We start from the raw sequence: 25,532 nt of genomic DNA, 5'->3' as shown, positions 1-25,532 counted from the left end.
TTTCCAAAACAGCATACCTGTTTGAAATGGGTATAGCCACAGAAGGCTCCTGCACTGGCTGCCTACCTCTCTTACCTTCCCTGGAGTTATCCCATCTACATGAGTGTATCTGAGATCTTCCCCCCTTCCTATAACTGCCATCCATCACATACTGTTGTGTTGCAAATTACTCATTGCTTCTCACTGTCTCTCCAACCGATCCATTCAATCTGATAAGATTCGCAACCAACAGCATTTATTGCAGATATACTCCGCAGTAACCCTTAAACTCCTACATCTGATAAGAAGCGCATATCACTCTATTAAAGACCATTTTAGCTCCTTCACAATCTACAGACCCAGAAAATAACACCACCTTATTCCTCTACAAATACTGCCCCAGGCTAAATTAATAGTTATGGCTTATACACATGAAAGAGAAATATAACCAGTGTAAAAAGCATCAGAAGCACGTCAGCTAACCCATTCATTTTGCAACACTCACTGACTCAGCTAAAAGCTCAGAGGCATTTGGCACTTCTACAAAAGGTGGAGACTGCAGTAAACATCACACAATTAACCATTCGGTGCCTGATTTTCAAGATTAGAAAATGAGTGCTCCTTCTAGCTAGGTGTCTGGACATTTCACTTGCAATGACCATTGTAGGTCATTCCAACATTAAACAGTGGAACACAATCTTTGGTAGGCAAGCAAAACAAAAAGGGGAGCAACTCTGCTCAGAGCATACCCCAATACATGACTGTGAATGCAGTGACACATATTGCATTTTTAAGCTGCTTTGATTGAAAAAACACCACCCATAGACACCAGAACAGCTTTAATGGATGCAGCTCTCAAAAAGTTCCTTTGATAGCATCTTATAAACACACGTCCTCTTAAGTCAAGAGGCAGAGATCAGACGATGTATGGGACACCAAGCTACATACCATGCTGTGCCTCAATTGTTGCTGCGCCAAAAATCTTGGGACATCCTGTTCTCAAGCAGGTGGCTCACCACAATCTTCTCAAGGGCAATAAATATTGACCCATTCAGCAATCCAATGAGTGAACAAAAAAAAAAGGTGAATAGGTATTATTTTGTAATGCATGTACAAAACAAAACCTACAAACGGAGGTTTTAAAATCGTTTATTGTTCTACAAAGAACAAACAGAATCAAAAATAGACTTTTTAAAACTTTACACATTTAATAACAGCAAGAATGTACATTTTATACAGATACTGTTTCAGAGATAACAGGGTTTGAAATATACACATCATGCACTAGATCTGACAGTTTCAAAATCCCAAACATGGTTTTATCAAAAGTAGCCACTCTCTCCCTCAGAGACCCCTCTCTTCACCAAATCCTTCACATCAGAAAGAGTAAGACCTCATTCTATCCACCACAGCCAGACAGTGAGAGAGTTAACCAAGCCTTGCCAGCCAACACAATCTCCCACTGTCAAATTGGAACACAGCATTTCCAATACTGTTACAAACTTTATCCTTGTGGTGTTTTTAACCTCAAACACGCAAATACTGGGAACTGGGTGTCTGAAAAGGAATGTGTTCTTAAGTCCAGGAATAAAAGCCTACAAGTCTGAAGAAGCAGCAGCTAAATGTTTAGTTGCATTCTGCCTCAGTATTCACTCACTACTTACCCCACTAGCTGCCTGTGCCAGTGACAAACACCCCATTCAAGAACTGGATTAATATCTCAGCCAGTGAGCAGGGTGCGGATTTGAATCCAGGAACCAGAGGTGAAAAGGTCAGTTCCAGTAACCACTTCACCCAGTGACATACTCCAGCCAAAATGCCCTATGGACTGCCCAGGACATATTTGGCAAACTCTCTGATCATCTCTCAATCAAACAGTAACCAGAACCCGAAGAGAACATTTTAAACCAGACAACTGTTTTGTGACAGGCCATGTTCGGCTTGAACTATTTTGTGTGAGGTTCAGCTGTAAACTGATAACCCTGAAACACAAATACAGTACACTAACCTACACCTCTGTATGTTCAGACACAGAACTCCTTCACCCCTTCTCCTCCTCAGCTTGCTCCCTTTGAGTTGACAGAAGAGTCTATAAATTATTGAACTAGCTTAGGAGACCATCAAAGCCATAACTCAACTAAACCAGAATGGAGGAGTTGACTCGACAGTCCATTGTGATGAACGGAGGAGCAGGCTCAAGCATCTTTGGCTTCAATTCTATTTCCTGGCCTACTCCCCATACCCAGAGACTCCCTGAGACACCAAAGTCCTGTCTATTCCAGCCTTAAAAAGTGTTCAATATTGAAACAACTGCAACACTCTGGGGTACAGAATCCAAAAGAATCACAACCCTGAGCGCAGTAATTTCTCTTGCCAAGTTTAAAATGATAAGGCCCTTCCCCCGAGTCCTTGAGTTTTAGATTACTTGACCAGCTGGAATACTCACTAATCAGTTACCTTGTCAAACCCCTTCTGAATCCATGTTTCCAAGATATCATTTTTTAAAAACTCGAGAGAGCAGCACATGATACTGATAACCACTCCATGTGATATCGATGTACTTGCTAGCAGGGATCATTGGAACGGGAGAGAGTCAATGCAATCTGTTTGAGTCTTTCCTCTTTTCAACCAAGGGATACAGAGGCCAGGTGCAGCTCCTCTGCTTGTACCAGCTACTAGCTGCCTGTGCCTGTGACAAACACCCCATTCAAGAACTGGATCAATATCTCAGCCAGTAAGCAGGGTGTGGATTTGAATCCAGAAACCAGAGGTGAAAAGGTCAGTTCCAATAACCGCTTCACCCAGTGACATGCTCCAGTCAAAATGCCCCATGGACTGCCCAGGACATGTTTAGCAAACTCTCTGATCATCTCTCAGTCAAACAATAACAAGAACCTGGAGAGAACAGCATCTCTAGGAGGGTAGGCTTCCTTTGAAAATGGGAGAAAGTGAGGACTGCAGATGCTGGAGATCAGAGCTTAAAAATGTGTTGCTGGAAAAAGCGCAGCAGGTCAGGCAGCATCCAAGGAACAGGAGAATCGACGTTTCGGGCATAAGCCGTTCTGCAGGCCTGACCTGCTGCGCTTTTCCAGCAACACATTTTTAAGCTTCCTTTGAAAATGCACAATCACTACCAGAGCTCAAGTTATGTGACTGAGATACAGCTGTAAGACCAATGAATCAAATCAGGATACCTGAGAGAAAAAAAAAGTATATTTGAAACCCATTCTCGTCACTAATCCATACAAATTGAAAAAATAACACTTAAAGCATCACTTTAGCTCTTACCATTGAATAACTAAAAAGAGATAGAGAACCATCATGATTCTAATAAAACAAAGAAACTCTGCTGGTCTGGCAGCATCTGTGGGAAGGAATAAAAAAAAAGCTAAGTCCAGTATGACTCTTCTTTGGAACTGAAGTGTTACAAAGACATCATACAGGACTTGAAGCATTCAGTCTGTTCCTGTCCACAGATGCTGCCAGACATGTTGAGTTTCTTCAGCACTTTGTTTCCAGTCTCAGCATTACTTAGCTTTTAGAACCATCGTGACTCCATTCTGCAACATCCCGGAAATAAAATGCTTTTTGTGATTAAAGTTGATATCATAGAAGCATTTAAGGTTTAATTACAAAGCAGTGGCAGTGCCAGAATACAGGTTCCACGTACATGATATATATATTTTCTTAAAACACATGGCATTTTATTCAAGCAAGTGGTTAAAGAAAAGCCCACAGCAAGGGATGGAGCATCATGTGACCACTGTTGAGCTTTTTAAAAACACTAAATACAAATACATGGCTTAATCAGCTTTGCAAGTTGCCAAGTTTATAGTTGCCATTGGTCACCAGACCCAGCAACTGGCCCAGACGCCCCTCCCCCAACATTTTCAGATACCAGTGACAACCCCAACACTATTATTCAGAGGCAGGAAGAGTTGGTGAAGGAAGAATCTTGCACCTGATACACAAGACTACTTTTCATCCCCCCGTCAACTCACTGAGTAATCACACAAAGCCAGTATTTTACTGTTCTAGAATAGTTTTCAGAAAGATCTCCCTCTTTCTCTAGAGGGGACAACATCCTTCAGCCTTCAAGGCAGCGGAGGGCATGGGCAGGACTGCTTTTCTGGTGTGATGGCGTCAACTCTATGCTGAAGTTCTCGAGGACTCTCTGAGGGGCAGAACTGTCAACTCAGTAAGCTAGAACCTTGTAGGCTTCACAAGGTTTTCCATCTCAAACTTCACCAGTAACACTGTCCTCCATTGGCTTCCCACTCCAGTAAGTGAGCAAGAAAATTGCGACCCAGTTGAATTAACCCTGACCATAAATAAAACATCCTCACCACTACAATCAATCAATCAGCATGGAACACCTACAGCGTGGAAGCAGGCCATTCAGTCCATAGAGTCCACACTGACCCTCCAAACAGTATCCCACCCAGACCCTCACCCCTCTACTTTACCCCTGTAACCCTACATTTCCCATGGCTAACCCACCTTACCTACAGGTGCTGGACATTATGGGCAATTTAGTAAGGCCAATCCAACTAACTTGCAAATCTTTGTACTGTGGGAGGAAACCAAGCAGACAAAGGGAGAATATCTGTGTGGAGTCTGCACAAATCACCTGAGGATGGAATCAAACCCGGGTCTCTGGTGCTGAGAGACAGCAGTGCTAACCACTTTAAACAGTGGATAGCACAGTGACAAAGTAAAACAAAAGCAATTTTGCCCGAATAAGCCTATGAAATTTCTCCAGGATTTTGCTCTTGGCATTGTTTTGGTGGTAAATTATCAAGAAGACTGGAGGAGGGAAGAGATGGACACAGAGGGAGACGTACATGGAGGGAGGGACACAGCGAGAGACAAACACACAGAATATGACCCCACACAAGCACAAAGGTAATGGTTAAGTCATTATGATGATTCAATTAGGATCACAGTTGCAAAAGCTTTCAAAAAAAAAACCAAAACACATTAAAAATATAACTCAAGATCTTCCCATTCTGATTTAAAGACTCAATTTCTGAATAGATTTCAGGCCATTCCAGTATGTACCTCACAAGCCCCAAGTATTAAATCATCCATATTCACTCACGATTCTACTTTTCTATAATAAACATTACTGTAAGAATTTAATATGAAAAATGTGGATATAAATTGTTTCTTAAAAGCCTTTTCAGAGAAAAGAGCATGAAGCTATTCAGCTTCCTGGGTAAGTTATAAATTCAATTCCATTATCATCGGCAGAATCTTTCTTGCACCTTCTTCACTGCCTCTATATGATTACCAAATGGAGACCAGAAAACGTGCAGTGTCCCAACTATGGTCTAACCAAGATTTTAAACATTAATTCATTATAACTTCCTATTTGTCACATTTACATGTTTCTATTGTAACCTGAACAATAGAATTACAACAAAATATACAACTTTGAAAATGGCAAATGCATTACATCTTTGTGCCCTGATACAACTACATCCCTTGCCCTCTGCCCATGGTTCATTTAGATTACGATTAGGTGGAGGGAGATCCATCTGTAACATCAATAATAGCATAATTTGTTTTTTTTAAAAAAAACAAAGAGGGTCATTGGAAAGTTACTCCATCTCAATGCTGGGTAATGCGAACATCAAGATAAAAGGCAAAGTTTAAAACGGATATCTCAAACAGAATTAAAACTGTACAGCTCCCAAATAATACCTGCACACTGCAAAATGCAACAGCTTGCCCAAAGAAAAAGGTTACTTCCCGTTGATGGTTAAGGGAGGAGATTTCATTTCATGCAAGGCTGAGCTTTTTGTTTTTGTATTGTACAGGATCATATTCATCTTTATCAGGCTTTAACCTTTATTTTTGGAAGGGGGTAGAAAGAAGCACATTGGATTCAAACCAGAAAGGAATGATTTTTAAAATAATGACACAACGAAAGTGTGCTTTGAGTCGCAAATGTTGGCATACCCCAGTGAGTACCAGCAAGATTAAAAGAAGTGACCCACACTGAAAGAAGCTCCACAAACCTGTAAGGTGTGGAAATAGAATGCAGGTAAGAAACAGAGGGATAAAGATGTGTAAGTGATACAACACAACCCTCACATAGTAACACATTCAAGAAATTACAAGTTGAATTCCTACTTGCTTATATCATTTCCTTGAACGGGCTCCGTCTGTTCATTCCAGAGGTTTAGAAAAAAAACTTAGTTGAATCATTCTAAGTTTCATTGATCACTTTAAATAAAAGGGACAAGGTAAGATCAGTGCCACAGCAAGATGCATTTGTTAATGAGCAGAATGTCTACTTCAAATCCCACACCTCTAAAATTGGCAAAATGGACACATTGTGAGAGAACTTGATGACAAAAAAAAAGAAATCAATTAAAAAGATGCACAACTTTGAATATGTCTGCAGCGGTGTCAATTGACTCAGCTCTCTGGTGAGAATATTTCAATATTCTCCCATGCTTGTATTGGAATTATCTTTCTGAAGAGGTTTCTCCATCATTCATTTAGCTGGTGGGGATTTGAGGCCCATTAGTAGTGCAAGTACGTTAGAATAAAAGACAAAAGTGCCAAAGTCAGAAGGCAAGTGCCTGTGCTTCTCCATGTTACAGTGGAAAAGCTCCTGGCCCAGAGCTGCTTATGCTAGCTTCAGAACTGCACGGGTTCTGGCTAGCTCCAAATACACCTTAAGCAGATTGTGGGGGGGGGGGGGGGGGGGGGGAATGACCCCAATCTCAGAAAGTATACTGACACCACAGTCCAGGATAAAAAGTAAAAGGATCCCATTGAGCAAAAGTACACCAGTCACAAGGCAAACTTCGGGACTAAAGGAGTGGGGGAATCGGGCAAGTTTGAAGAGTTGATGTAGGTGATTAGCCGTGAATATTATTGAATAGCACAGCAGTAGCAGTGGGCAGACTCCTACTGGTCCTAGTTTCTCTTTTGCAAGGGCTCATCCTGATATTTAACAAGTATTTAAGAGATTGTTGTCTAAGCTCCTGCACCACGAATAACTTGTCTATCAGAAGTAGCTCAGCACTCCAAAGGATGAGTTTTAATGGTGGGGCAGTTCTAGACCAATTAAACGTCAGTCTTCCAAAAATCAAACCCTAATCTCCCCAAATTATTACTGATTCATTGAACAAGCAGACCCAGATATTCATCTATATTATAATGAAATGAAACCTATTATTTAAAGATGGGAGAAAGGAGGTTTAATGCTTCATTAATATATTTGGCTGTTCAAAATAAAAGCCATTAAATTTGTGTTCCTTAGGACGAGGGAGTGACTAAGTTAGCTGTGCTGTTTTGAAAGTTGCTGTCTGTTTAAGAGAATTTTGCTTTTAAAAAAAAACACATTCCCCACTCCGAACCCCCAGGGTTGAAGGTCTCTTACTGAGGTCGGTATTTAGAGATGATACTTTTGTACCGTGCCACCTCTTTACGCAGCTCAACCACCTCCAGCCTCAGGGCTGAGTTTTCCTTCTCTAGGAAGGCTGCTCGAACTGTGATTTGATTCTCTTTCAATCTCCGGGCATCACGTGAACGCTTCGCTGCCACGTTGTTCTTCTTGCGTCTTGCCCAGTAGCGATCATCCTTTAGAAAAGAAAATATAGGAATGATACAGGATGATATGACCCCAAGCCATTTCTCCAAATAATGTTTTAAAAAAATAGTTTCCTTCCTTAAAGTACCAACTCCTTTTGGTAATTCACCAGGATTTCACCTGCATGTCTTTTTTTTTTGAGTCAAATCCACAAGATAGAGCCAACAGGTTTAACATTATATCTGTGGGACTTCTTAGAGAAAGAATAATTGTTGTTGCTAACGTCTGGCTGGATCAAGATAGGTACAACTAGACAGAGGCTATGGTTGCTCAGTTAGGAGGTATATACTTTTAATGAGTAACTCTGTAAATAAATATATCATTGCACAGATTTTTAATAAATACAAAAAGGATATCTTCAAAGCACGCAGGGGAAATTCTAGTTGGGACAGCAAAGGTCACTGGATGGCAAACTAGGAGTAAAATAAAAACCCCTCCCTGGGGCACTAAGCAAATGGCAGCCTCCTAATTGCTACCCCTGGTTGATAAGAGAAGTGCATTTACATAATGCCAGATGTTACTGTGGCTCATTGGACAGACATAGCAACAGACAGCAAGACTCCAGAGTCAGTTCCAGGTAAATTTCAAGTTTTGTGGTATTTGATTGCAGCGAGACTCTATCTCTGTGCTGGGAAAGAAGAAAGTGAGATTAAGTCCCACTGATGGTTATGCAACGTGGGCTGAAGGAATGCCTTGTCGAAGATATCAGTGCTTTTATAAAGATATGAACAAAGAACAAGAGTAGGTCATTCAGTCCTTCCAGCCTGGTTGATCAGGTTTAAATCTCAACTCCCCACTTCTGCATATCCCTGATAATCAAGGAACTATCTAACTCTGCCTTTAAAAATACTTAAATGTTCTGCATTCAATGCCTGTTGAGAAAGGGAATGCTAAAGACTCAACTCTCAGAAAAAAAATGGTTCTTCATCTTTGGTTTTAAAGTGTGCTCCCTTATTTTTAAAACGGCGGTCCCTAGTTCTAGATTCTTCCCCAACAAGCAACATTCGTTCAAAATCCACCTGGTCAAGTTCCCTCAGGATCTTACATCTTTCAATTCAGTCACCCTGACCCTTTTACACTCCAGAGGATATGAGCCTAGCCTGTCTCACCTTTCCTCACAAGACAATCTCTGATTCCAGGTATTAGTCTAGTAAATCTTTTCTAACCTGCTTCCAACACTCCAGATGCGATCTCATCAATGCGCTGTATAACTGAAGCATAACTTCTACTTTCTTGCATTCTCTTGCAATTATATCTCCACCTATACCAGTGGCTCAATGGTTAGCACTGCTGCCTCACAGAGCCAGGGACCTGGGTTTAACTTCAGCCTTGGGTGACTGTCTGAGTGGAGTTTGCACATTCTCTCCGTGTCGGTGTGGGTTTCCTCCAAAAAAAAAAGTCCAAAGACATGCAGGTCAGGTGAATTGGCCATGCTAAATTGCCCATAGTGTTAGGTGCATTAAGCAGGGGTAAATGTTGGGGAATGGGTCTGGGTGGGTTACTCTTCAGAGGGTCGGTGTGGACTGGTTGGGCCGAATGGCCAGTTTCCATTTTGTAGGAAATCTAATCTATAAATTCTGCTCAGTACTTCCCGCCACGTCATCTAACAAAAGAGCAGCGCTCCAAAACTTTGTGATTTCAAATGAAACTGTTGGACTACGACCTGGTGTCAAGTGACTTCTGATTTTTTTTTAATACATTCAACTTCCCCATGCAATAAACCATAACATTTAATTAGATTTCCTGGATCATTTATGTACCTGCACATTACCTTTGTGGGTCATGCACTAAGAGGTCCATATCTCTCTGCATTTCAGAATTCTACAACTTCTCACCACTTACACAATGCTTTTGTTTAATTCTCTCTGCCATACTGAACAATTTTACACTTACCCACACCGTACTCCATTTGCCAGATCTTTGCTCACTTCTCCCTATAACTCCTGGTCGGCCAGTTTGCAAAGTGCTCACACACCGAATGGTTATCTCGGCAAGGTGCTGGTCGACTGCTGGGATGACCACTAAAGCTTCGTTAGTGTCAGCAGCAATGACAGATTAAGCTGGACCAGAATCATACATCATAGAGACAGACCTTTCAGACCAACTCGTCTATGCCAACCAAATTTCCTAAAATTAAACCTTTCCTATTAATGTACCTGTCCAAATGTCTTTTATAATGTTGTAACTGTACCTGCATCTACCACTTCTTCTGGCAGTTCATTCCACATAAGAACCACCCTGTGTAAAAGTTGACCTTCAGGTCCCTTTTAAATCTTTTCTTCTTTCACTTCAAACAAATGGCTCCTAGTTTTGAACAACCCCATTCCTAAAGACCTTGGCTATTCATCTTGTTCATGCCCATGATTTTATAAACCTTGACGGTTACTCCTCAACCTCCTGTGAAAGAAGTTCCAGCCTATCGAGCATCTCCTTATAACTCAAACCCTCCAGTTCCAGCAACTTCCTGGTAAACCTTTCCTGAACCCTCTCCAATTTAATAACATTCTTCCTATAGCAGGGCAACCAGACCTGTACACTGTACTCCACCTGTCTATCTGTGGTGCAAGGAGAAAGTGAGGACTGCAGATGCTGGAGATCAGTTGAGAGTGTGGAGCTGGAAAAGCACAACAGGTCAGGCAGCATCAGAGGAGCAGGAGAGTCGATGTTTTGGGCATAAGCCCTTGATCTGTGGTGCAATTTTGAAAGAACTATGTATGAGAACCCTAGATCTGTGTGTTCGACAACACTATCCAGGGCCCTACTATTAAAGTGTGTAAGTCCTGCCTGTATTCATTTTACCAAATTTATTCACATTTATTCAAGTTAAACTCCATCTGCCACTCCTCTGCCCATTGGCCCAACTGATCAAGATCCCTTTGCAATCTTAGACAACATTCTTCAGTTTACTGTACCATCAATTTTGGTGTCATCTGCAAACTTACTAAACATGCCTCCTAAATTCTCATCCAAATTGTTTATATAAATGACAAACAACAGCAGACCCAGCACCGATCCCTGCAGAGTATCACTTTTCAAAGCCTCCAGTCCGAAAATCAGCTCTCAACCAGCAACTGGAACAAGATACATTTTACTGCTACTGCAGATTTTGATGTAAGACCAAACTTCAATTCTGAAATTTTTACAACTTGCTTGCCTCATGCATTTCCAAGTTTCACCACTCTTACAATTCAGGGGTGTACATTTACTCAGAGCAAGTTCCCACTAATCAATGAAGGTGGATTTAAGCGTATGTGCAGTTGCTAAGTACTTGCAAAATAAGCTTCCCGTCTTTACAGTCGCCAACAGTGGTCAGCTCAATACAGAATTGAAAACTGTTCTTTTAACCGGATATGCTGAAGCAGGAGGTTGGGAATTTCAGAATTTGAATCCAACAATGTGCGTGGTGGGGGAAGAGGAGGGAGGAGAGAAATAAGCCATCATGTCGTTGAGGCACTAGTGAGAAAACGAAACGATTAAAACAGCAACCTACACGCATCAAGATCTGACAAATTATACAAATGACTGATCAATTAATTGGAGAGTTAACTGAGAGCCAGAATATAACCCTTTGAGTCATGCCCTAGTTAACAGGCAGTTGGCACATCATCTAAAAGAAAGCATCCCTAACAGTGCAGCACTGACTTAAATTGTGTGCCAAAGTGGTGTCTATGCAGTCAGTGCAGGACTTTGGGGAAAGGGCAGGACAGAAACACTAACTGAATGGCTCTTGCAAAGCATTGACATAGACACAACAACTTCAGCATTGTCTTTCTGAGCTATATCAGTCCATGATTCGAGAGCCGGGAACAGATTGTGCTGCTGATTTCATCGGAGTTTCTGTTCCCAGTTTTCCCCACCACCTTTCCTGAAAGTACTGCTTCATTGATGCTTGTTACTCTCCAGGAGCTCACCAAAGGGGCCTACCAGATCTACACGGTTTCTCCAGCCCTTTCTGATTTATTTCAGATATCCAGCCTCCCAGTATTTTGTTTTTGTACAATTTGTTAAAACTGCAATAGCCTTACATTGGGCCTTTACCTGATTGCAACCAATACTCACTGACTGTCTAGTGGTTGGGGGGTTAGAATGGGAAAGTAACTGAATAAAGCAGCATCTCTTCAGATCAAATAATTCAGCACAGAGCAGTGAGCAAGCTTTTAAACTGCTCCTCTCAGCAACCACTTAAACTTGCCTTCCCATCATGGAGAAGACTGTTCTACCAGGATCAGAGAACTGAAAAACCGGTGGTTTCTGAAGTAACTCTATAAAGGCCAGTATCTTGTCACCAAATCACCCTTTATTTCTAGACACTAGTGCAATTAGCACACAGCCAGCTCCTGGAGTGAGCAGAACCTCTGATGTGCTAGTTTATATCAGTCAGCCAGGACTTCCTGATTGAACCAGGTTAACAGCCCCATCAGGGAGTTCATATTCTAAGAGGTCCACCTGGCTGACCTCATTATAATCACTACAGTTTCCAGGAAATCAACTTGTTAAAAAAAAAAGGATGCTACATCTGGAGTAAGAATAGCAGAATGCAAGTCCTGCAGAGTTTTATTTTACGAAGAGGCAGTGAGCGTGTTGGACAGATACCTTTTGCTCTGGCGGTACATAGACCTTTTTCGCTTTTTTAATCATGGGCTGTGGTTTGAGTTCCTCATCACTGAACCTATGCTTGCGTGGATTAAAAAGTTCTCCTCCCGGAACACTGGACAGTGCCAGGTCAGTAGGGTCAGGTTCAAAATTCACCAGAATATCAACATCTTCCAGGTCTGCAGAGTTTGGAGTCTTCCGTTCAGATTTCTTCCCACCTGTTTCTAGAATGTGAGAGATAGATCCACTTTTAAAACACAAGCGATGAATTATGAGCTTATAAATTACTTGCTTCTCATCCATTTTATATTTGATTAACCTTAAACCAGCATCCAGAGAACAGTCTAGGTAGCTGAATGCTACGTATTTATGACAACCCCATGGCTATTCATGTACATCACAAGTTCGACAGAAATAAATAAATTTATTCCTTAATTAGTGATAGTTAGTTCAGATTAATTTTGTATTAGCTGTTGGTTAGCACTCTGTTCAGTACACAGTTGATTCAACCCAATGCTGTGGCTAATCGCATTGTGCACCGATTCACAATGGTGGGGTCAGCCAGGGCTTCACTCGAAGAAACATTACCCTTAAAATAGGGGAGGAAAAACAGAGAGACTTCCACGTTTTATTTAGTTGCATTTGACAGTAGATATGGAGACAGCAACAGGTCTGCTTGGGGCTGCCTATGAGGATAGGGAGAAACCTATTTAAGAAATACACTACTTCACATCCAACTCTGATGAGGATTTATGGTTTGATCTCCAACAAGTCTTTTAGGGGATTAAAAAAGGTCAACAGCAAAGTTAGTAGTAGTTCAGGTCATTGCTGAGGGCGAGGATAGCCAGCATCATAATCCACAGAGAACACTAAGTGGCACTTCTTTCAGCTTTGAACCCAACTCCCCTCTCTCTTTCCTGCTGCTCACCATACCCCACAGTCTGCAAGCTTGGGCAACTGGTGCAGACAAAACATTTTAGTGAAGCTTGATCACTCGTCTGCATTCAGAAAAACATTCCTACAAATACTAGCAGGATTTAGTGCCCCATTCCCGTGGCTTGCTGGGAGATTTCTAATGTTTATACAAGATAATGAGAGGAATAAATAGAGTCAATAGCCAGAGATGTTTCCCCAGGGCAAGATTGACTGACTGGTATGAGGGGTCATAGTTTTAAGATATTAGGGGAAAGGTATAGAGGAAACGTCAGAGGAAGGTTCTTTACGCAGAGAGTTGTGGATGCATGGAATGCGTTGCCAGTGGTGGTGGTGGAAGCAGAGTCATTCGGGACATTTAAGCGACTGCTGGACATGCAGATGGATAGCAGTGAGTTGAGGGGTGCATAGGTTAAGTTATTATATTTTACACTAGGATTAAACTTCAGCACAACATCGTGGACCAAAGGGCCTGTTCTGTGCTGTACTTTTCTATGTTCTATGTTGCAATGGGGATACGCTCTCAACACCTAGGAATAGGGTCAGGATGAGACAAACACTTTGTACATTCAATCTTCACATTGAACAGATACAAGAGAGATTTTTCTCCTGTTGGTCTAGTTTTAATTTAAACTACGGCTAGAGGTAGATCACAGAGATCAAGCTATGGAAAACCATTTGATCAAAAGGATCCCTTCGGTTAGGACTCACCATCACTCTCCACTTTAGAACGTGTCATATTTCCAGATATCGACAATGTAGGAGACGATACTTTCTCTTCCAGCTCCACTACTGGCAAGAGACCAACTTGCAGTTCTTCCTGCAGCTCAAACTGGTTTGAATCATCTGGAATGCCATTTTCCAAGAGGAATTCATCCAGATCCATGTACTCAAGATGGAAGGTCTCCCCATCATAGGGAATAGTCTTATCCCAGATGGTTGGCATGAGGGAGGCAGAGGCAGCTGTGGTACTGCTGGCTGCTTCATCCACATTCTTCTCTTTGCCCTCGTCCTTACCTGAAGTGAGAGATAAAGACAGGTTTTTTTTTAAAACCTTGTTAATTGCTGCACAAAGTTTGACTTGGGTGAAAAACATTAACCTTTATCAAGTCTGTTATTTTCCGATTGGCATAAAATATTTTAGATAAAAATATTTGATCAGAAGCTTCTTACTCAGTCTCTCTTCATGCACAGGGTTGCGCACAAGCTTCAAACCCAACAAACTCAGCTCATCTTCCCAACTAACAGAAATCTTCATTAACTGCTTCCATCCTTAAAGTTAGTCATAATATCATAATGCTTCCAATGTTGCCCCAATTAAAATCAACTCAATACAACTCCAGGACGCTGCTGATCTGCATGTGACTCCGCGTCCAAAATTATTAAGATAGCCTGCAGCCAGTTTCATCACACACAATCTTCCCCACATTTTCTCATGAGAGAAGAGAGAATGCAAACTGACACCAGCCAATAAACCAGAGGGAGGGAAGATGGAGCTAGACCTGTGGTTCCAGCAGTTTTCAGACACGATCAACATAGGCTACACTCTTCACCATTCTGGCCAAATCTCACACCACAATGTGCAACTTTCCTGAACTTAACTGTGAGGCCAGTTTCCATATCAGTCTGTCACAGTGAGCGGGTTGGCCATTCAGGTCTGAGAAATCTCCTCAGAAGGGAGGGTTGTGAACCTTGGAAGTCTTCCACCCTGTGAAACTGCAGATGCAATATCAGCACCTCTGTTAAAGTCAGTGACAGATTTTGGATTCTAAGGGAAGGGAGAAGGTGGAATGCTTTCTGAAGTATATAATCTGCAATGGTGTTACTGAACCACACACTTTCCCCAAGTGGGTCATAATAAAATGCAGAGGGGTTAAGGGAGGAAATCCAGAACAAAAAGACCACAGCTGCCAAAATGGACCGATGAGAGTTGGGAATGTGCAAAGTCCTAGTCAAGTTAGAATAACCAAACAAGAAGAAATCTTTCATTGTCCTTCTCAAATACTTATCGCACTTACTCTTCCCTATTACCCTTCAGTTTTCATCCACTCTTTCCTAAAGCCATTTACTCCTTCAATGGTGTAATTCTAGCCACAGATTAGCCACATACCTATTTTAAATGGTTGACAGCCAATAACTATCCAAAAACAAGACTTACCAGTTTGAGAGACTGGGGAGGAGCTGAAGACCATGGAGATATTGTACTAACTGACAAATTATTACTCTGCTCTCCTTTCCAATGTTCCTCTTAGAGCACAGTAGCAATAGCCTAGATGCTGAAACAATTCTTCTGTGGCCAGACAACAGTGAGGCAACAGGAACAAGCTGTTAGTTGATGCTGAGTGCTTGCTCTGCCTTCAGGAACTGAACTGATTCCTGGCTAGAGCAAAGATCGTATTAGAGAGACACCAAGATTTTGTGGATAACACTTGGCCCCATGTGACCTCATTGGCTGGCTGATATCACCTTATATTTCTTTTCTGGGGTGGAGGAGAGGCAAGAAATGTAGCAGCAAGGGACTCTGCTCTCTTAGTCATCGAGTCATAGAGATGTACAGCATGGAAACAGACCCTTCGTTCCAACTCGTCCATGCCGATCAGAAATCCCAACCCAATCTAGTCCCACCTGCCAGCACCCAGCCCATATCCCTACAAACCCTTCCTACTCATATACCCATCCAGATGCCTTTTAAATGTTACAATTGTACTAGCCTCCACCTCTTCCTCTGTCAGTTCATTCCAGACATGTACCACCTCTGTGTGAAAAAGTTGTCCCTTAGGTCTCTTATATCTTTCCCCTCTCACCCTAAACCTATGCCCTCTAGTTCTGGACTCCCCGACCCCAGGGAAAAGACTTTGCCAATTTATCCTATCCATGCCCCTCGTGATTTTATATACCTCTATAAGGTCACCCCTCAGCCTCCAATGCACCAGAGAAAACAGCCCCAGTCTATTCAGCCTCTCCCTGTAGCTCAAACCCTCCAACCCTGACAACATCCTTGAAAATCTTTTCTGAACCCTTTCAAATTTCACAACTTCCTTCGGGATAGGAAGGAGACCAGAATTGCACACAATATTGCAAAAGTGGCCTAACCAATGTCCTGCACAGCCGCAACATGACCTCCCAACTCCTGTACTCAATACTCTGACCAATAAAGGAAAGCATACCAAATGCCTCCTTCACTATCCGATCTACCTGCGACTCCACTTTCAAGGAGCTATGAACCTGCACTCCAAGGTCTCTTTGTTCAGCAACACTCCCTTGGACCTTACCATTAAGTGTATAAGTCCTGCTAAGATTTGCTTTCCCAAAATGCAGCACCTCGCATTTATCTGAATTAAACTCCATCTGCCACTTCGCAGCCCATTGGCCCATCTGGTCCAGATCCTGTTGTAATCGGAGGTAACCCTCTTCACTGTCCACTACACCTCCAATTTTGGTGTCATCTGCAAACTTACTAACTATACCTCTTAAGCTCACATCCAAATCATTTTATATAAAAGACAAAATGTAGGTCACAGGTCTCCAGTCTGAAAAACAACCCTCCATCACCACACTGTCTTCTACGTTTGAGCCAGTTCTGTATTCAAATGGCTAGTTCTCCCTGTATTCCATGAGATCAAACCTCGTTAACCAGTTTCCCATGTAAAACCTTGTCGAATGCCTTTCTGAAGTCATAGAGCTATACAGCATGGAATCAGATCCTTCAGTCTGACTCATCCATGCTGACCAAATATCCCATGCAAATCTAGTCCCATTTGTCAGCATTTGGCCTATATTCCTCTAAAACTTTCCTATTCATATACCCAGCCTTTTAAAATGTTGTAATTGTACCACCTTTCACCACTTCCTCTGGCAGCTCATTCCAAAAATGCACCATCATCTGCTTTAAAAAGTTGCCCCTTAGGTCCCTTTAAAATGTCTCCTCTCTCACCTTAAACCTATGCCCTCTAGTTCTGGACTCCCCTCATCACAGCAAAAAGACCTTGTCTATTCATCCTATCCACACCCCTCATGATTTTATCAACTTCTATAAAAGGTCACTCCCCCAGCCTCCAAAAACTCTAGGGAAAATAGCCCCAGCCTATTCAGCCTCTCCCTATAGCTTAACTTAGAACAGAAGCTGCTAATTGTGGTCAGTCAGGATTACTATATTCTGTGGAACCTATAGGTAGGCTATACAGACTTCCAGACAACCACTCTTGAGAGGTCAGTTCAGAGACTTCTGTAAAATAAACAAGCGATTCTTACAGATACAATTTTCTCTTCCGCTTCCTCTCTTGGCTTCTTTTTGAATCTTCCTCCCACCATCCCCTCACCCTGCTGTCAGAGCTAAACTCTGAAGCCATCATCCTATCCTACTCTGTTCGTTGTCTTTAGCTTGGCAAGGAGTGGGGCCAGGGTGGGGTTTAAGGGTGAACTAAACACTTACTGTCTGACAGAGTCATCGAGGAATCAGCCCCAGCCTGTTCAGTCTCTCCCCATTGCTCAGATCCTCCAACCCTGGCAACATCCTCGTAAATCTTTTCTGAACCCTTTCAAGTTTCACTACATCTTTCCGATAGGAAAATCTTTCTCATTTTTGAATTGTCAAGGGTAAATTGATCCAATAACATCCTATATCAGAAGTAAAACAAGCCAAACTGCACTACTAATGACTTCATGAACCCTAAGAGTACTTGACTTAAATAATTGTTAAACCACTGACTGCTGTTTCTCTTTCCCATGGTCTTCATAGCAACTGCCAGCATAATTACAATGAAAAGGACATAAAAAGATAGAGGCAAGAGTAGGCCTGTTGTAACTTGTTCTACGACTCAATAAGATAAATGTTGACTTTCTACTTCAAATCCACTTTCCCATATTATTCCCACATCTCTCTGTTCCCTTAGTATCCAAAAATTCTATCAGTCTTTTCATTAAAAATCTACTTACCCAATCAAGATTTATCAGAAAGTAAGCACAGGAAGAGCCTTGGCTTGTTTTGTTTCCACTCCCCTGGGTCACCAGCTAACAACTGACAGAAATTAGGAACCTCAACATGAAAGCACAATCCAGAAATCGCTCGGGCTGCATGGCTTAGTGATACACAGCAAGTGGTGCCTTTCCTAAAATGCTTCTTGAACCTGGAAATGACTTCTTAAACAAAATGTGCATTTTTAGCATCATTGAGAGAGGACCTCCTTTGACACTAACAATCAAGTCCGAACACCCTGAATGGCAAGACCACTATATGAACTGAATTCCTGTGCACTTGCACATCGAGACTTAAGTCCAAGGGTAGTCTCGACACGAGACAGGGGACAATGATATCTAGGACAGTAAGACTACATCTAGCTCCACTGATGGGGAGCTTCAGTTACTTGAATGGATTAAAGAAGTTGGAACTGCTTTCACTGAGACAAAAAGGTCGACAGGAGATTTGTTAGAGGTGTTCAAAGTGATCAGGTGTCTGGACAGGATGGACAAAGTGAAACTGTTCTCATTGGTGGATGGGTCCAGAAGCAGAAGATAGAGATTTAAGGAATTTGCAAAGGAAGCAACAGCACCAGAAGGAAAGGCTTCTTTAAAGCATCAAGTGATTAGGATCTGGGACTGCCTGAAATGGTAGTAGTGGTGAGTTAATTCAGGCATTCACAAAAAGAAACGGATTGTAGCAGAAAAGAAAATGTAAAGGCTACAATGAAAAGGGAGGGGTAATAGGGCTAGATTAAATAATCTTGCACAGGGCCATACACCTAATGCCTCCCTTCTGTGCTGATATCATTCTATGATTCACAATATTAGCCATAAATGGATTATTTGTATTTGTGATGCAGCTCATTACAATTTTGATGAATAAACCTTGTATGAGCTGATAGTCTGAATATTTGCACTGAATAAAAATGGTAACTCATCACGGAACAACTGTTGTCCAAAACCCTTCATGAAAAGATTTCCCCCCTTCTACTGAATGCTTTGGTTCCATTATTGACTAGTTCCAATTGCAACAAGAGGCTTGGGTTTGTGAAGGATTAATGGATATTTTCAATGAATTGGTCTCAACGAAAAAAAAAGATGTACATGGTTTTGGACTTCTTCTTGGAAAGCTCCTGGATTCAGGTGGGATGGAGTGAGAACGTTTTGCAATAGAAAATGCATCATGTTTGTGGGCAATAGGTTGGAGGCCCGGAAGCTCATTTCCTTTCCGACATTGTTCATCAAGACACAGAGTTCTGATATTAACCAGAAAATTATATTGGACAAGATTGTGCCATGGTATCCAGAAGCAATTAAAGGCCCTTTGATAAAATCAAATGTATGGTTTCAATATAAAACATTGGCTTTGGATAAGAATCTAATACAGCTCCTTTCACAATGGGCACAGAGATCAAGAAAAATGTCAGAGTGAAACCAAACTGACAGCAGTCTGGTCCACCACAAAGTGACAGACAGCAAGAGACCCGCTGATCCACGCACCTATCACAGGGAATCACACTTTTCACAGGCTTCACGATTTACATGTACATTTATCTCACACCCAAAACCACATCTGAATAGCGAAAATACAAAAGTCATTAAAAACCAGGTCAAATTTTGGGCCGTGAAAATCAAAATTTGGGAAATTCGTCTCTAACCCATCCAGCAAAGGTGGTAAAAACTACTCCAGATCATCACTCTGGCCTCAAATTCCCTCAACTTTTTGTCAGACATAATCTCAACCCGATCTTTCAATCAACAGATAAAATGCCGTCTCCCTGCTCTCTTGATTTGTTGCTCAATTACTTGAAATAATAATTGCCAACACAAGTCCTTTAACATGTTATTTTTCCACAAAATATATGATTCACTACCATTTAATTCACTTTCCTATATTTTAGAACGTGGTTAGCTTTATACAATACTTTTAGTTTGTTTCTCCATTTCCGTCCCCTTCACCCAATTACATCATACCCTGCCTAGATGAAAAACAACCAAGGGATTTGCTTTTTTTGAAGGGGATGGAGGGAGGTGGCCAGATCCAACGTTTAATGCTCTGATCTCTCCAGCGATGTTGCCAGGCCCATTCAGTGCTTCTAGGTGTTTTTTAAAAAATTTATTTTGCAAATGATTTCTATTTTGAGGTTGAGAACATGTCAAGTATGGTGGGGGCTCTTGTGGTGCAGTGGTATATCCCTACTTCTGAAACAGCAGGCCTGGGCTTAAGTCTCACTTTTTCAGAAGTGCATACTAACATTTCTGAACACATTGATTAAAAAGTATCTGTAGATAATGTCTTCAAAAAGTCACCTTGCTGTGTCAATAATTACACAAGGCGCTTTTGTTTCACACTGGCCTCTTTCTGAAATCTCTTTCTGCAGCCTCTGTTTAATCCCAAACTCTTCTGAATTGCCAAGCACTGTTCAACCACTGGAAATGTCTGGACACGTTCATGATGTCCAAACATTCATAAATACATACTTGGGAACAGCTCACCCAAAAGCAATCAAAGTTGGGGGTCCAGGCCTCAATGCAAATTAAAACTTTTTTTAAAAGCATTATTGGTTTAAAAAAAACACCAACCTAAAACTAAAAATCTCAACTGCTTCAAAAAGGAACAAGATAGATGCCACTTGTACATACACGAGTCTTGAATGTTGATCCAAACCCAAAATGATTCTCAGTCATTATACACATAAACAGTACCTGAACAGGTACTGGGCTGGAGGAAGGATGGTATTAAGTTCCCTGGGGGTTGATTTTGGGACCCTTGTTTTTCCTGATGTATATTACTGATGTAGATCTACGTGCAGATGGGACAATTTCAAAGTTTGCAGATGACAGTAAATTTAGAAGAATTGTAAACTATGAAGTGATCGGTGTCCAACTCCCAAAGGACATCGACAATTTGGTAGAGTGGACGATGGGTAACAGATGAGATTCTATGCACAAGAAGTGAAAGATGATACACTTTGGACAGACGACCTATGAAAGGCAATACAAAACAGAGGTACAATTACATATGCAGGGCAGGAGCACAGGAACCTGGGCTTATATTCTTGACGGCGGCTGGACAAAAGAAGAGAGCAGCTAAAGCATACAGTATTCTTAACATTTTAGTAGGGGCTTGGAGTTTAAGATCAAGGGGGTGAAGCTAAACTCGCACAAGACTTTTTTAGATATCAGCTGAAGTATTGTGTACAATGCTGGTGCCTCATGACAGGAATGAGATGTGAATTCGTTGTCAAGCTCATCCAGCAATTTACAGGAATGATTCCAGGATTGAGAAATTTCAGCTTGAGGACACATTAAAGAAATCTGGACTTCTGTCCTTGGAAAGAAGGTGGCTGAGAGGAGATTTAGTAGATGTTGTTATCAAAAATCACAAGCAGGTTGGACAGAGTAGGTAGGAAGAAGCTGTTATTGCTTGCAAAAGGACATAAATTTAAACTGACATGCAAATGAAGGGTTCAATTCCAGCCTCGGGTGACTGTGTGTGGATTTTGCATGCTCTCCCAGTGTCTGCGTGGGTTTCCTCTGGGTGCTCCGATTTTCTCCCATGGTCCAAAGATGTGCAGGTCAGGTGAATTGGCCTTGCTTAATTGCCCACAGTGATATGTGCATTAGTCAGGGTGAAATGGTCTGGGTGGGTTACTCTTCGGAGGGTCAGTGTGGACTTCTTGGGCCGAATGGCCTGTTTCCACACTGTAGGGAATCTAATCTGAAGCGAAGTTGATGCGAGAAAACAATTTCTCACACAGCATGTAGTTAGGGTATGGAATGTACTGCCTGGAAATGTAAAGGAAGCAAGTACAAATGAGGCATTCAAACAGGCAATGGACAGCTCTTTGGATAGAAATGGACTGCAGGGATAAGGAAAAAGGCAGGGGATTGACACTGGGTACAGAACTGCTACGGTCTGAAGGGCATTCTTCGGCACGGAGATAATTCTGTGATTCTGAGGTTTTGATTTTCATCTGAACAATGACTGTGTGATTACAGATTACTGGTTCCATAAAACTGTGACCAAGTAACATTTCAACAAGACAGCAAAGATCACAAGTTGTCTTACTTTCGGGGAGTACTTACTTAAGGACAGAGTAAATCAACACAAGGTGATGAAGGGAAGAGAAGAAAATAGATGGAGGGGGGAAACAAAGAAGGAGGAGGAACCATGTGAGACGGGTGGAAGAAGAGGGCAGGCTGGAAGAGTTTGCGGATGGGTCAAAGAGAGAAAGAAGGGGACAGAGTTTGGAGAACAGAGTAGAGAAAGGGTTTGGGGGATAGGGTACACTTAGAAAAGGGGCTGACTTTGAGAGTCTGCACAGAGAGGTGAGGGATAGGTTGTCAGGTAAGCAGATGGGAGGAAATTGTGCAGGAAATGAAGGGTGGGGGGGGTGGAGTGAATGATGAGATACAGATGGGAGTGGGGGATTGTGAGGAATGCTGAGATTGGGAGGTGGGAAGAGGTGAGGGGATGGCTTTGGGGGAATGGGGATAGCATTATGTGGATGGAGGGTGGGCATCAAGAGGAGTAGTAGGGCTGTGAGGCAAGGAAAGAATGGGTTGGTGGTTGTGGTGGGTATAAGGTGAGGGGGTTGGATGCGGGCTGTGTGTGTGGGGGAGGGGGGGGATGTTGGTGAAGCCTGGATGTTGGGGGAAGAAGAAGACGAAGACGAAGAAGACGACGACAGGGGGGGGGGGGGGGGGAGAGAGAAACGGGGGGAGGGGGGGGGAAGAGGGGGGGCGAGGGGGGGTGCGAGGGGGGGGGGCGGGGGCGAGGGCGAGGGGGGGGGCGGGGGCGAGGGGGGGCGGGGGCGAGGGGGGGCGGGGGCGAGGGGGGGCGGGGGCGAGGGGGGGGCGGGGGCGAGGGGGGGGCGGGGGCGAGGGGGGGCGGGGGCGAGGGGGGGGCGGGGGCGGGGGCGAGGGGGGGCGGGGGCGAGGGGGGGCGGGGGCGAGGGGGGGCGGGGGCGGGGGCGAGGGGGGGGCGGGGGCGAGGGCGAGGGGGGGGCGGGGGCGAGGGGGGGGGAGCAGGGGCGAGGGGGGGGAGCAGGGGCGAGGGGGGGGCGGCGGCGAGGGGGGGGGCGGCGGCGAGGGGGGGGGCGGCGGCGAGGGGGGGGGGCGGCGAGGGGGGGGGCGGCGAGGGGGGGGCGGCGGCGAGGGGGGGCAAGGGGGGGAAGGGCAGAGCAAGGGGGGGCGAGGGGGGAAGGGGAGGGGAGGGGAGGAGAGGAGGGGGAGGGAAAGGGGGGAGAGGAGGGGGAGGGAAAGGGGGGAGAGGAGGGGGAGGGAAAGGGGGGGAGAGGAGGGGGAGGGAAAGGGGGGGGAGAGGAGGGGGAGGGAAAGGGGGGGGAGAGGAGGGGGAGGGAAAGGGGGGGAGAGGAGGGGGAGGGAAAGGGGGGGAGAGGAGGGGGAGGGAAAGGGGGGGAGAGGAGGGGGAGGGAAAGGGGGGGAGAGGAGGGGGAGGGAAAGGGGGGGAGAGGAGGGGGAGGGAAAGGGGGGGAGAGGAGGGGGAGGGAAAGGGGGGGAGAGGAGGGGGAGGGAAAGGGGGGGAGAGGAGGGGGAGGGAAAGGGGGGGAGAGGAGGGGGAGGGAAAGGGGGGGAGAGGAGGGGGAGGGAAGGGGGGGAGAGGAGGGGGAGGGAAAGGGGGGGAGAGGAGGGGGAGGGAAAGGGGGGGAGAGGAGGGGGAGGGAAAGGGGGGGAGAGGAGGGGAGGGAAAGGGGGGGAGAGGAGGGGGAGGGAAAGGGGGGGAGAGGAGGGGGAGGGAAAGGGGGGGAGAGGAGGGGGAGGGAAAGGGGGGGAGAGGAGGGGGAGGGAAAGGGGGGGAGAGGAGGGGGAGGGAAAGGGGGGGAGAGGAGGGGGAGGGAAAGGGGGGGAGAGGAGGGGGAGGGAAAGGGGGGAGAGGAGGGGGAGGGAAAGGGGGGGAGAGGAGGGGGAGGGAAAGGGGGGGAGAGGAGGGGGAGGGAAAGGGGGGGGAGAGGAGGGGGAGGGAAAGGGGGGGGAGAGGAGGGGGAGGGAAAGGGGGGGGAGAGGAGGGGGAGGGAAAGGGGGGGGAGAGGAGGGGGAGGGAAAGGGGGGGAGAGGAGGGGGAGGGAAAGGGGGGGGAGAGGAGGGGGAGGGAAAGGGGGGGGAGAGGAGGGGGGGGGAGAGGAGGGGGGGGGGAGAGGAGGGGGAGGGAAAGGGGGGGGGAGAGGAGGGGAGGGAAAGGGGGGAGGGAAAGGGGGGGGAGAGGAGGGGGAGGGAAAGGGGGGGGAGAGGGGGGGGAGAGGAGGGGGAGGGAAAGGGGGGGGAGAGGAGGGGGAGGGAAAGGGGGGGGAGAGGAGGGGGAGGGAAAGGGGGGGGAGAGGAGGGGGAGGGAAAGGGGGGGGAGAGGAGGGGGAGGGAAAGGGGGGGAGAGGAGGGGGAGGGAAAGGGGGGGAGAGGAGGGGAGGGAAAGGGGGGAGAGGAGAGGAGGGGAGGGGGAGGGGAAGGGGAAGGGGGCGAGAGGAGGGGAGGGGAGGGGAAGGGGGGAGGAGGGGGGAGGGGAAGGGGGGAGGAGGGGGAGGGGGAGGGGAAGGGGGGAGGAGGGGGAGGGGTAGGGGGAGAGGAGAGGAGGGGAGGGGAGGGGAAGGGGGGGAGAAAGGGGGGAGGAGGAGGGGGGGGAAGGAGAGAGGAGGGGGGGGAAGGAGAAGGAGGGGGCGGAGGAGAAGGGGTGGAAGTGGGGGAAATGGAGGGGGAAGTGGAGGAAGTGGGGGAAGGGGGGGCGGAGGAAAGGAGGAGGGGCCAGCCCGCTTGAGGCCCCTCCCTCACAGTCTCCCCCTGGTCCCCGTTCCCTCCCTCACCCTGTCCCTGTCCCTCACCCTCACTCTCCAGCAGCTTCTGCGGCGGGTTCTCTAGAAGATTCTTCAAAACCACCGGAAAGGAGGGCAAAACCGGGGCCTCCCGCTCCCGCTCCGGCATCTGCGGGCTCTTCCGGTGCATTTTATGTTGATGTGATCAGCTCGGTTCACTTATCTTCAAAAATAAAAATAAAACCCAACGTGAAGCCGCTGCCCGTCTCCAAACAGCACAGCCACCAGCTAACCATTACATATTCATTAGGCTCATCTGCATATATTAACATGTCGAGCTCTTATTGGGCCCCGGGGAGTTCATTGACATAATCTATCCGCACCGTCAGATATTATCATAATTTATATTGATTTATGACCCAGTCGAGCTTCCCATTGGTCGCAAATGAAGCTCTTGGTTTACTTATTTCCACACGGTCGGTTTTAATTCTCTTCCTTATTTTGTGTTGTAGCCCGAATGTGGTGGTCCCCAAGACTGAGATGTAACTAACGTTACAGCCCAATTAAGCGAGAGCGCCCATCCCCATATCGCCATCATTAAATCCGCCTTCAACCCCAAGGGCGCAGGCGCAGGCCGTTGTGTGGGGGCGGGGTCTAAGTCAGGCGGCAGGACACGTGCTCCTGGATCATGT

The 25,532-nt window shown here is 45.1% G+C and overlaps 1 protein-coding gene across 1 annotated transcript; it reads right to left on the bottom strand.

Moving 5' to 3' along the window:
* Positions 1-1,112: 1,112 nt before the first annotated feature.
* On the bottom strand, positions 1,113-25,409 carry LOC140489231 (thyrotroph embryonic factor-like). Its single transcript, XM_072588544.1, has 4 exons — positions 24,910-25,409; positions 13,826-14,131; positions 12,182-12,405; positions 1,113-7,578 (listed from the first exon to the last, which is right to left on the bottom strand). The coding sequence occupies exons 1-4, from the start codon at positions 25,028-25,030 to the stop codon at positions 7,375-7,377; spliced, it is 855 nt and encodes a 284-aa protein (XP_072444645.1). The 5' UTR covers positions 25,031-25,409; the 3' UTR covers positions 1,113-7,374.
* Between the last annotated feature and the right edge of the window lie 123 nt (positions 25,410-25,532).

The sequence above is a fragment of the Chiloscyllium punctatum genome, chromosome 18 (assembly GCF_047496795.1).
Source record: "Chiloscyllium punctatum isolate Juve2018m chromosome 18, sChiPun1.3, whole genome shotgun sequence".
Lineage (NCBI taxonomy): Eukaryota > Metazoa > Chordata > Chondrichthyes > Orectolobiformes > Hemiscylliidae > Chiloscyllium > Chiloscyllium punctatum.
Note: the sequence above shows the minus strand (reverse complement) of the source record. Positions and strands in the feature narration are given on the sequence as shown.

Bases quoted from the DNA above. Each gene is read 5' to 3' on its own strand.
- LOC140489231 (XM_072588544.1), bottom strand. From the start codon at position 25,030: ATGCACCGGAAGAGCCCGCAGATGCCGGAGCGGGAGCGGGAGGCCCCG. The intron at 14,132-24,909 runs GTGAGGGACAGG...CTCTCACTTCAG, and splicing joins GAAGCTGCTGGAGAGTGAGG to GTAAGGACGAGGGCAAAGAG. The intron at 7,579-12,181 runs GTATCTGTCCAA...TCTTTTCTAAAG, and splicing joins ATGTACCGCCAGAGCAAAAG to GATGATCGCTACTGGGCAAG.